Consider the following 12,500-nt stretch of genomic DNA (forward strand, 5'->3'; position numbering starts at 1 on the left):
TAACCTCCCAAGCAGCAGTGTCCCTATATTAAGGCCCACTGGGTAACAGAGCCTTCCTAGGGATTGGCCTGGACCAAGGTGTGCAAGGCCTCCCAATATATACATATACAGCAGCTTCCCTCCATTCCTTTTGGGTTGAAAAGTTCACCAAAGACATTGAACTCCGATGCATTAGATCCCAGCGTTTTGGTGCAGGTGGAAGGCACAGCCCCGTATTTGTATGTAATTTGGGTCTTTAGCTTTAGTTTACCAACAGAACATTACAAAAAAAGTAAATTTGAATTATTAAAATACTGGAGAGCTTTTCATTTATGTTCTTTAATTGACAGCGTCGTGGAAGTAAAAAGGGATTCGTAGACTTAGAGAAGGTGGTCTGTGTGGAATGTGTAGAACCAGAGGAAAACCCACCTCCAGAAAGGCAAATACTGGTAAGTAGGCTTTATGCACACCAGCACTAAACGGCCATAGGTTAGTGGACACTTTGCTTGTTGGAGATCCTATATGGGTGAGGTGGTTCTGTATGTCTCCGGACCAGGGGTCTCCAAACCTTCTAAACAACGGGCCAGTTTACTATCCTTCAGGCTTTAGGTGGGTCAGACTGCAGCTACTAGGTGTAGAAATGCCCCATCCTTGGTATCAGTGGGAGGAATAATGCCTCAGCGTTGGTGTCAGTGGGAGGAATAGTGCCCCATCATTGGTATCAGTGGGAGGAATAGTGCTCCATCATTGGTGTCAGTGGGAGGAATAGTGCCCCATTATTGGTGTCAGTAGGAGCAGTAGTGTCCCATCATTGGTATCAGTGGGAGGGGTAGCGTCCCATTATTGGTATCAGTGGGAGAGGTACTGTCCCATCATTGGTGTCAGTGGGAGGAATAATGCCCCATCATTGGTATCAGTGGGAGGAATACTGTCTCATCATTGGTGTCAGTGGGATGAATAGTGCCCTATTATTGGTATCAGTGGGAGGAATAGTGCCCCATCATTGGTGTCAGTGGGAGGAATAGTGCCCCATTATTGGTGTCAGCAGGAGCAGTAGTGTCCCATCATTGGTATCAGTGGGAGGGGTAGCGTCCCATTATTGGTATCAGTGGGAGAAGTACTGTCCCATCATTGGTGTCAGTGGGAGGAATAATGCCCCATCATTGGTATCAGTGGGAGGAATACTGTCTCATCATTGGTGTCAGTGGGAGGAATAATGCTCCATCATTGGTATCAGTGGGAGGAATAGTGCCCCATTATTGGTATCAGTGGAGGAGTAGTGCCCCATCATTGGTATCAGTGGGAGGAATAGTGCCCCATCATTGGTGTCAGTGGAAGGAATAGTGCCCCATCATTGGTGTTAGTGAGAGGAATAGTGCCACATCATTGGTGTCAGTGGGAGGCATAGTGCCCCATCACTGGTGTCAGTGGGAGGAATAGTGCCCCATCATTGTGTCAATGGGAGGAATAGTGTCCACATCATTGGTATCAGTGGGAGGAAGAGTTCCCCATCATTGGTGTCATTGGGAGGAATATTGCCACATCATTGGTATCAGTGGGAGGCATAGTGCCCCATCACTGGTGTCAGTGGGAGGAATAGTGCCCCATCATTGGTATCAGTGAGATAAATAGTGCCCCGAAAGTGGTGTCAGTGGGAGGATTAGCGCCACATCTTTGGTGTCAGTAGGAGAAATACCCCCCCCCCCCATCATTCACATCATTTGGAGGAATATTGTCCAAGAGAGCTGGGTAAGTGCAAGAAAAAGGATGTAGTTTGGAGACCACTGCTACGGACTGGACCAAAGGCAAGGATAATTACATATGTGTTAGGGACTGTCCGCTGAGGATTACCACATGTGCTGGTGACATGACTCTGAGGGGCAAGTACACATAAGGAAGGGAATAGTTGCGGGAATGCATTGAGTGCTGAAGGGTTAACATGCATGTCTGGGAACAGAGTGCTGAGGAGATAACACACGTGGGTTGAGAAGTGGTATATAATAGAAAGGTTCCTCTATTTAACATCCCATCATATGTAGAAAGTATCTGATAAAATATTATTGTACAACGAACCCACAGTGAATGTCCCAAGACCCACCAAACAGTCGTAATGATGGCAAACCGTGGTTACAGCATAGAAATTACCACCAGAATAATCCTGTAGAGGGGTGAGGAACATTCAGATACTGTAGGGAATGCCCAACATGTTTCGGGACACCAGTCTTTTCCTCAGGGGCTAGTTACTGTATGTATCTAGAAAAAATACATATACTTAGACAACAAGGATATATATCAAAACAACAACACAAAATAACATTGTTATAACGTTTAGCACTTACATAATGAACCAATATGCGCAGGACAGTAGTGGACCCCTCAGGGCACAAGGGAGGAGGCCTCCTCTTGGTTCAAGGCGGGGAGAGGGAACTGCAGAGGTCAAGTATGGGGGTGCAAAAAATAGGCACGTAGCAGGCAGGGGACCCACAGGAATCCTCAAAGGACTTAAATCCCATATATAAAGGACCAGCACAGGAACTGAGGAACCAATTGAGGCCTCGGGAAAGTCATATACATAGACTAAGAAAACAGCCTTCTGAGCAATAATATTTGGTACATTGAACCTAGCTTCTCTTAAGAAGCCAAACAAAAGCCTTATTTAAAAAAAATAAAAATAAAAAAAATGTTGTTATGCAAATTAATAATTGAGTCATTGTCTAGTTAACCAAAGTATATTGATGCTGCTACATTTAGAATGCACATCAATGACCTTTGATCACAAAAGAATTAAAATTCCGTTTTGCATGTCTGTAATACTTTGAACTCTTTTATTACCCTTTTCCTTTTTTTTTTCTTTTTTTTTTAAAGCACAGAGATGAATTTGCAGATACCGAACAGATCTCTATCATAGAGCGATTCCCATACCCATTCCAGGTGAGATAGGGGACTATATAAAATTTGCATACCCATTCCAGGTGAGACAGAGGACTATATAACAAGAAAAGCCACTGGCTTCTGGGGAACAGTTGATGTTCTTGTAATAAAGGGCGTTCACCAACATATTAGCATGGTACTCGATTAAGTCCATGTCTTGGTAATTAAAGCTGAACTCTGGGTCCTGCCATTTTTTGCATCCCCCCCCCCCCCTCCTTGCTAGAGCATCCAAGGCGGACACTTCTTCTGCCTGCCCCTAGGACTGGCTCTGCTCATAGCACTCTCTTGGCTGCAGTAGGTGATATTCCGTGTCCACGTGGGGCAGACCCTGCTTTAACGCCTTTTTCATTCAGATGAATCAAGCTCTATGGATGTTCCACCACATAGGGCACAGCAGCTGTCACACGTGTAGCACTACCCCCTTAGGAGTTGCTAAATTTTGGGTCCCTCTATAGTTCTGAACAGCATTTTCTTCACACTTTGCACACTGGTGTCAGTAAACAGTCCTTGAGCTTGTTTTCTTTGGAGGGGTTTAGAACTTGGATGGGGTTGGGGGGTGTATGGGATATCCAAGGAACATAAGTCTCTTCTTTGAAGAGCATTCCAACCCTTCTGGTGTAGCACCTCCGACAACATTTGAATCCTCTTCTCCACTCAGCTGAGGGAATCCCTTGGCAAGGGGACCCAGAAACTGCTAATTTATAAAAGCAGCCCCCAGACGTTGAGCTAGCTGGGTTTGCCACCTGACTGCCCTCTCCCCTTATCCGGCCCAGGGGGTGCAGGATTATTCACACCCAGTCTTCTGCAAGCTTTAGGGTTAGTGGCTGCCTTCAGGTCTTACACTGGGCTGGCTCCTTCTCTGCTTCCCAGGCTGTCCTCTCTCAGGGGACAGTTGAGGCTGAGAGCTCCTGCCTGCAGGTAGGCCACCTCCCAGGCTCCACACTCCAACCTTCACTCCATCTTCCACCCAACACTACTCCTCCTGCTGATCAGGCTCTTCTCATATTTAAGGAATGCCCTGGCCCCATGCCAAGCCTCCTGCTTGGGGATTGGCCAAGATCCCTTAAGTATGCCCCCTCCTCACCCCCACCCCCTGCCTTCTAGAAACTTCTCAAGTTTCTAGAGCAGGGGGAGGTATCAGGGAAATGAACTACAGAGCCCTCAGCTCTGACCTAAAAATTACCTGGATGAATCTATATATATATATATATATATATAATTTATATATTTTTTTTAAACAGAGTACCCTAGAGAATAAATTGGTGGGTTTTGAAATTTTTTGTCACACAGTATTTGCGCAGCTGTTTTTCAAACAAACTTTTTTTTGGAAGAAAATAAACTTTTTGGGAATTTTAATGCAAAAAAAAAAAACATAATACATAACCTAATTTTTTTTTTGTAAAATACCAAAGATGTTATGCCCAGTAAATAGATACCAAACACGTTACGCTTTAAAAATTGCGCCCCGTGCAACGGCGACAAACGGTGTAAATTTTGCTATCCATAGGCGAGGCTTTAACCTCTTCCTGCCGATGTGGGGGACGTTTCTAAACATCCCCCAGCATCCATCCATTGCCTGTGCATGCTCCCCAGGAGTGTGCAGCTCCGCGATATGTGACCGCTGTGTCCGCCAGACACAGCGGAACACAGATCGCTGTACTGGACCTCTGTGTGAGGTCCCAATTCATGTGATCCCTGATTGGCCAATCTGTGATCACATGAACAGTAGTAAACAAGATGTCAGTTCCTGACATCATTGCTTACTACATGTGAAATCTGTGAATGATCACAGAGGTCACATGGTACAAGGCTATTTACAACAGCCTTGTACCATGTGACAAGCTGTGACCAATCACAGCTCTCACAGTATTTCTCAATGGCTGCAGGAATGCAGCCAGAGAGAAATAGAAATTATTGCTTTTATAGCCTTTACGGGTGTAAAAGCAATCGGTGTAGGGGAAAAAAATCTTCATCACCCCCCACAAGTAGTACAGTATCACTATGGTGAACACTGTACTGCTAGGGGGACAGTATGTAAAACAATTAAAAATAAATAATATTTAAAAAAAAAAAATGCAAAAATGTTTTTTAAAAAATTATAATTTTTTTATAAACTAATTTGGGTTTTTTTTTTTTTTTTTTACCAAAAAGATAGCTGAATACATTTTGGCCAAGATTTGTGAAGAACGATTATTTATTTGCAAAATTGCATAAGAAAAACACTTTTTTTTTCCAAAATTGTTGGTCTTTTTCATTTTATTTAGCAAAAAAACTAAAAATCCCAGTTGTGAATAAATACCACCACAAGTTTTATCTGTCTCAAAAAATGCTAAAAATTTCATATGGGTACAGTATTGCATGACCGCGCAATTGTCATTCAAAGTGTGATAGTGCTGAAAGCTGAAAATTGGCCTGGACTGGAAGAGGGTGAAAGTGTCCGGATTGGAAGGGGGGTGAAAGTGTCCGGACTGGAAGAGGGTGAAAGTGTCCGGATTGGAAGGGGGGTGAAAGTGTCCGGACTGGAAGGGGGTGAAAGTGTCCGGATTGGAAGGGGGGTGAAAGAGTCCGGACTGGAAGGGGGTGAAAGCGTCCGGATTGGAAGGGGGGTGAAAGTGTCCGGACTGGAAGGGGGTGAAAGTGTCCGGATTGGAAGGGGGGTGAAAGTGTCCGGATTGGAAGGGGGTGAAAGTGTCCGGACTTGAAGGGGTTAAAAAGCCTTTACGGTTTACCACTTTAGATTTACATGGGAGGTCTGGTGCTAGAATTACTGGCTATGATCTGACGTTCGTGGTGATACTTCGACTGTGTGCCTGCAGGACCGACGCGTGCGTTCGTCTTTGGGGGGGGGCAGGGCTCTTAAAAATTTTTTTTTTTTACTTTTATTGCTATCACATGGAATGAAAACCTCACCTGTGATGGCAATAGGCAGTGACAGGTATTTTTATGGAGGGATCTGGGGGGTCCATAAGACCCTCAAATTCCTCCTCTGCCCTCCAGAAGCATTTGATCACACCAAGATTTTAAAAAATGGCGCCATTTACATCCATGGAAACCGGAAGTGATGTAAGTTCATTGCTTCCAGGGTACTCTATCATAGAGCTGAACAAAGCCAATCTGGTCTTTGTTCGGCTCTATGATCAGCCAACGGAAGCGTCGGCTGGTCGATCGCGTGTCCCCAGTGAGACAGCCTGATGAAGCCGCGGGAAGGTGGTGGGAGACGGGAGAAGTGTCCTCCTGCTGCTTGTAAAAGCAATCCAGCAGCTAGTTAGCCGCTCTTAATTGGTTTTATAACTGAGATGACTGTCGGCTCTAAAAGACAATACCCGGGAGGATGCCTGTGGCTGTGTTGCTGGTTGGCAAGGGGCTAAATGGTTAGCACTTCATCCAAACACTTTTGGCAAACATCCAAAAATGTGCACATTTTGGTAAAGGCCTCCAAAAATTTTACACATTTGGGCAGCACAGTGACTAAGTGGTGAGCATTCCGCCCGGCAGTACTCGGGTCGTTGGTTTGAATCCCAACCACAGCACCACCTGACTGGAGTTTGCATGTTCTCCCTGTGCCTGCGTGGGTTTCCTCTGGGTACTCCGGTTTCCTCCCACACTCCAAAGACATGCTGGTAGGTGAATTGGCTCCTGTCTAAATTGGCCCTAGTATGTGTATGTATGAATGTGAGTTAGGGACCTTAGATTGTATGCCCCTTGAGGGTCAGGGACTGATGTGAATGTATTAATGTACAATGTATATGTAAATTGATGGCGGTATATAAGTACCTGAAATAAATAAGTAAAAAGGACCAAACTGTTTCAAGGGTTCCCCTGTGGTGAAAAAGAAGTGAGAACGTCTAGAGCAGTGGTTCTCAACCTTCCTAATGCCGCGACCCTTTAATACAGTTCCTCGTGTTGTGGTGACCCCCAACCATAAAATTATTTACCCAGAAATTATAATTCATGAGTGTCGTTTTACCTCCAATACTGCTGCTTTCAGCACAGTAGCTGCTTTCAGCACAGTAGCTGCTTTCAGCATAGTAGCTGCTTTCAGCACAGTAGCTGCTTTCAGCACAGTAGCTGCTTTTAACAGAGTAGCTGCTTTCTACACAGTAGCTGCTCTTTACACATCGGAAATATGTGTTTTCTGATGGTCTTAGGGGACCCCTGTGAAAGGGTCGTTCGACCCCCAAAGGGGTCGCGACCCACAGGTTGAGAACCACTGGTCTAGAGGAACCCGGGGCTGTGTAATTGAAGACATGCATGGTCAGGCCCTCACACCCACTGGGCCCAAGGCTACCTACTTAGGTTGCCTTGTGTGTGATCTATACATACACATACTAGGGCCAATTTAGACAGGAGCCAATTTACCTGCCAGCATGTCTTTGGAGTCTGGGAGGAAACAGGAGCAGGGGCGGACTGACCATTCAGGAACTTGGGCACTGCCCGAGGACCCAGGGTCAGTAGGGGGCCCCATGAGATGCCCCTGGTACCTTTCATAGGCTTTTTTGGGTGTGATTTGAGTTTGGGCGAGGATACAGGAGCCCCATGATCCCCTATTGCCCGGGGGCCCCATGAGTTGTTAGTCCGTACCCGGAGGAAACCCACGCAGGCACAGGGAGAACATGCAAACTTCAGGCAGGAGATTCGATCAGACGACCCGAGTACTGCCAGGCGGAAGTGCTAACCACTTAGCCATGAGTTCCATCGGCCTCTATGGAAGAGAAATGTTATTGATACATTTTATTTTTTTTTCTCTTTTAGACATAGAACGGTATGTTACACTACAGCCATTTGAAAGCTACCTAACCAATAATAATGATCCCCAGACTATAATTATCCTGAGCATCGTCTGGTGGTGGGGGGAGGGGAGGGGACTGCGCTCAACAGACCGTAAAAAAACATCTGCCATGTGCTCTCCTGATCTCAGCCTTCTTTTTTCAATTCTTTTTCTCAAGAAGATACATTTGAAATCTCCGTTGTCATGCTGAGTGTACAGCACGCGCCTGCAAGGAACGGATTTCACACTTAATTACTCTTTGTACTTTTTGTACTTTCTGCGTACAATTATCCTTTTTTTTGTAAAGAGAAACAAGAAAAACCTCCCCTTCGGTTTAAATGGTATCGCTGGCGTTTAATTATATTTTTCTAAGAAGATAATGTTGATGATATTCCAATTAAATTAGTATCAGAATACCTCCCCCCAACGGAACGGGTTCACCTCCTTTTAGAAAACGTACACTATATAGGCAAAGGTACGCGGCCACTACATAGTGGAGCTCTGGTATCCCCAGTGAAGGGTCCTGGTAAGACTCAGTAGTTAATCGAGGTCTTCTAACCTTGTGGTACCAGTTGGTGAAGACCCTTTTCTGTTCCGCTGTGACTGCAGGGGTCGCAGGGGTCACAATTGCGTGACCCCACCCCCGTACGCAGGGCCGGTGCCAGCATTAGGCAGCTGGGTGGTGGGTTGCAGTATCAGAGCCCGGGTGGCTGGATGACGGGGGAAGGTAGCAGACCCTACTGCCCTTCTGCACTGGCTGCTATTCATTTTTACATTCCCCAACTATTTCCTCGGGTGGTCCCTCTCTCCTGCCCAATAGAGCGCCACTCAGTCCAGTGTCCTGGGCACCCCTGACTCACCTCCATCCCACCCTTTGTACAGAGCCCCCCCAATGCACACTTCTCCTGGACAAACCAACTTTCAGCAGCCCTATGAGAGCCACCACAAGCTTTTCTTCCTGCCCTCCCTCGTCCCCCATCATACACAGATACACAGCCTGTGGAGCGCCAATGCGGCCTCCCATGCTGACTGATTGCCCTGTCTGTGCTGCTGCTGGAGGGATCCCATTCGACCATGGATGACTGCTTGTAGGGCGGCCGGCCGCAGCGCTGTGTCCTTCTTAGTAGTACTCACATTTCATCAACCTGACCCTGCAAATTGGTCACAGTGAGTGAGGTGACCCCATCTCCTACATACATGATCCCATACCCCACTCCATCTTTTCTGGGGACAGAGCTTCTATCTCCTCTGGGGAAAGGGACCCCATCTCCTCTGGGGAAAGGAATCCGATTTCAGACAGGGACCTCATCTTCTCTGGGGAAAGGGACCCAATTTCTCCTGGGGACAGAGATCCCATTTCGGACAGGGATCCCATCTTCTCTGGGGACAGGGACCCCATCTTCTCTGGGGAAAGGGACCCAATCTCCCCTGGGGACAGAGATCCCATTTCGGCCAGAGATCCCATCTTCTCTGGGGACAGGGACTCCATCTTCTCTGGGGAAAGAGACCCAATCTCCCCTGGGGACAGGGACACAATTTTGGCAAGGGACCCCATCTTCTGTGGGGACAGGGACCCCATCTCCTCTGGGGAAAGGGGCCCAATCTCCCCTGGGGACAGGAACCAGGAACCCCATTTCAGCCAGGGACCCCATCTTCCCTGTGGACAGGGTCCCAGTCTTCTCTAGGGAAAGGGACCCATCTCTCCTGGGGACAAAGACCCCATTCAGCTAGGGACCTCAGCTCTCCTGGGGATGGGAACCCCATCTTGCCTAGGGATGGGGACCCCATCTCCCCTGGGAATAGGGATCCCATCTTCCCTAGGAACAGTAAGCCCATCTCTCCTAGGGACAGGAAGCCCAGCTCCAGACCATGCAGGCTGGCAGGGCTGGTGGCAGTCACCCAAGGGTGTCAGGTTGGGGCAGGGGGCATTAAAACCTGAACCCCCAACCACTTGGGGATTTGGGGCGGGGGGGGGGGTACCAGCAGGGTTGCAGCAGTACCAGCATGGGGTGGCTGGAGGACAGAGGGGGGTCTAGCAGTACCAGTGTGGGGTGGCTGCAAGATGGGGGGGGGTCCAGCAGTACCAGCGCGGGATCACTAGACGTGGGGGTGGGTACAGCAGTACCAGTGGGGTGACTGGAGGCTGGGGGGGTACAACCGTATCAGCATGGGATGGCTAGAGGAGGGGAGGAGGTTTAGCAGTAACAGTGCAGGGTGGCTGGAGAATGGGGAGGTACAGTAGTGTGGTGTGGCTGGAAGACCCTTGTCCCCCCACTGCTGTCGGGTTACCCTCTCCAGCCGGCTGCTACAGGGGATCTGTCAGGACAGAGAGTGGGGAACCACTCTCTTTTTCTAATGGAGAGTCAGTGATCTGTACCAATCACTGACTCTGTTCATTCAGAAACGTGGCATAGTAAACTGTGCCTACTATACTTGAGTTTATGAATGAACGGGGGGCCTCTGTACAGAGCTATTTCTGTCCATTCATTCTGTGCAGCTGAGGCTGCAGCGAAGGAGATTGAGGGATGTGTCCACTGCCGCCTTTCTCTGTCTCAAAAGTGAAACATTAAAGGTCTGTTCAGATCCTTGATATCTCAAACAAAGTAAAAAAACAAAAACAGAAAAAAACTGATACCAAAGGTGGAGGAACTACAGGGGTTACAAAGGTCGTACTTGTGACTGGGCTCTGGTGTTCCTCCACCAGGCTCGAAGGGAAGGGCCCCGGCTGGGGGTCCGGGGACCTTCATGGTTTTTTGCACCAGGGCCCTGAAGGTTCTAGTCACGCCACTGATCAGAGGTCTGTTCAGACCCCTTATATCTCAGCAAAGCCCCACAGTGGCGCTTCTAAAAAAATTTAAAAAAATGTAACAAAAAAAAAAATAACAAAAATAAAACTACTGATACCAGTGTCGGAGGAACTACAGGGGTTGCAAAGGTCATACTTGTGACTGGGCTCTGGGGTTCCTCCACCGGGCTCGAAGGGAAGGTCCCTGGCCTGGGGCCCTTCATGGTTTCTTGCACTGGGGCCCTGAAGATTCTAGTCACGCTGCTGATCAGAGATCTGTTCAGACCCTGATATCTCAGCAAAGCCCCCCCCCCCCCCCCAGTGGGGCTGCTAAAAAAAAATAAAAAAAATAATCTTGTAACAAAAAAATAATAAAAATAAAATAACAAAAACAAAACTACAGATACCAGTGTCGGAGGAACTGCAGGGGTTACAAAGGTCGTATTTTAACCAGGGCCCTGAAGGTTTTAGTTCGTCGCTGTATGACTGTGCCCCTGTCTGTGTATAAAGCTAGCTCCATAAAGACATGGTTTGACCAGATTATTGTGGAGAAGCTTGAATGCTCTCAAGAGAGCTTTGATCTCAATCCTAATGAACACCTTCGAAATGAATTGGAACGCTGAATATAAGCCAGGACTTCTCAACCAACATCAGGACCAGACCCCAGAAATGGTCACATATTCCCGCAAGTCAGGCGGACTCTATCCAACTTGCTGCAGCTTCAAATGCACACATTGTGAGAAGCTCACAGTGTGCAGTGAAATCAAAGTTAGCCATTTCAGTTCAGGAGAGAAGCCGGTACACCTGTGCAAGACTGAAGGGGAGGAGCCGGTACACCTGTGCAAGACTGAAGGGGAGGAGCCGGTACACCTGTGCAAGAAATTCAATCTGTCCTCCCAAACTTCATACACCTGTGCAAGACTGGTACACCTGTACACCTGTGGAAGACTGAAGGGGAGGAGCCGGTACACCTGTGCAAGACTGAAGGGGAGGAGCCGGTACACCTGCGCAAGACTGAAGGGGAGGAGCCGGTACACCTGTGCAAGACTGAAGGGGAGGAGCCGGTACACCTGTGCAAGACTGAAGGGGAAGAGCTGGAACAGCTGTGCAAGACTTGAGGGGAGGAGCCGGTACACCTGTGCAAGACTGAAGGGGAGGAGCTGGTACACCTGTGCAAGACTTAAGGGGAGGAGCCGGTACACCTGTGCGAGAAATTCAATCTGTCCTCCCAAACTTCATATAATCCAGGAGCCAAGTGCAGCCATTGTACATCCATGCCGAGACTCTCTACAATACATTTGCTGCCCTCTCCTATTGATCGGACTGTAGCAAGTCACAAAGTAAGGGGCTGATCTGTGTCAGACATTTTTTGAACACACCCAAGAATCCCAAAGGCATCAGGATTTACAGGATTGTGAGCCGACATCTCAGTCCATGAAGTAGATGGCATTCCTGGGTGATGTCTGAACTTAAATGGTGCCAACCTTATGGAGAAAACAAAAAAAAACATATTTTAGTGTTAGATTTGCACATTACTTATCATGCTGCACTTGGCAAAGCAATGAACCCAAATATCTGACGCTGGACGCACGGCTGTGCAGCACGGCTGAGGAAGGGTTAGTGATGAGGAAGTTATTTATAAAAGTCTGAGCCAGCTATTTTTATTTCTGTGTCTCCGGGAAGAAATAAAACTGAACCCGTGGTCAGCTCTTTCTAAGACGGTGAGCACTGATTGGACAGAAATCTGATGTATGTCAGCTAGGCTGCCGGAAAATACGTATTGTGTGACCAGTTCCGCTCTCGCCCCTGTGCGCCCCTATGGGCCAGAGAAGTTGTCGCACCTCTGATATGGGCTGTTTATTCAGCTTCAACCTTCTCATGTTGCAATACACACTGAAGATGTTGGAGTAGAATAACCCCCAGCGTTGGTGTCAGCGAGTGTAATAATAACCCCCAACATTGGTGTCAGTGGATACAATAATAACCCTCAACATTGGTGTCAGTGGATACAATAATAACCCCCAACATTAGTGACAG

General features: G+C 47.6%; 1 protein-coding gene across 1 annotated transcript in view; it reads left to right on the top strand.

Moving 5' to 3' along the window:
- The window catches only part of BTK (Bruton tyrosine kinase), a 70,868-nt gene that overhangs the window by 16,110 nt on the left and 42,258 nt on the right, over positions 1-12,500 (top strand). The window contains exons 3-4 of the mRNA XM_089685511.1: positions 330-428; positions 2,845-2,910. Coding sequence (XP_089541637.1) covers positions 330-428; positions 2,845-2,910 — 165 coding nt within the window. The remainder of the gene's footprint in view (positions 1-329; positions 429-2,844; positions 2,911-12,500) is intronic.

The sequence above is a fragment of the Staurois parvus genome, unplaced genomic scaffold, assembly GCF_062004578.1.
Source record: "Staurois parvus isolate SC_StPar_1 unplaced genomic scaffold, SC_StPar_1.0 ptg000377l, whole genome shotgun sequence".
NCBI lineage: Eukaryota > Metazoa > Chordata > Amphibia > Anura > Ranidae > Staurois > Staurois parvus.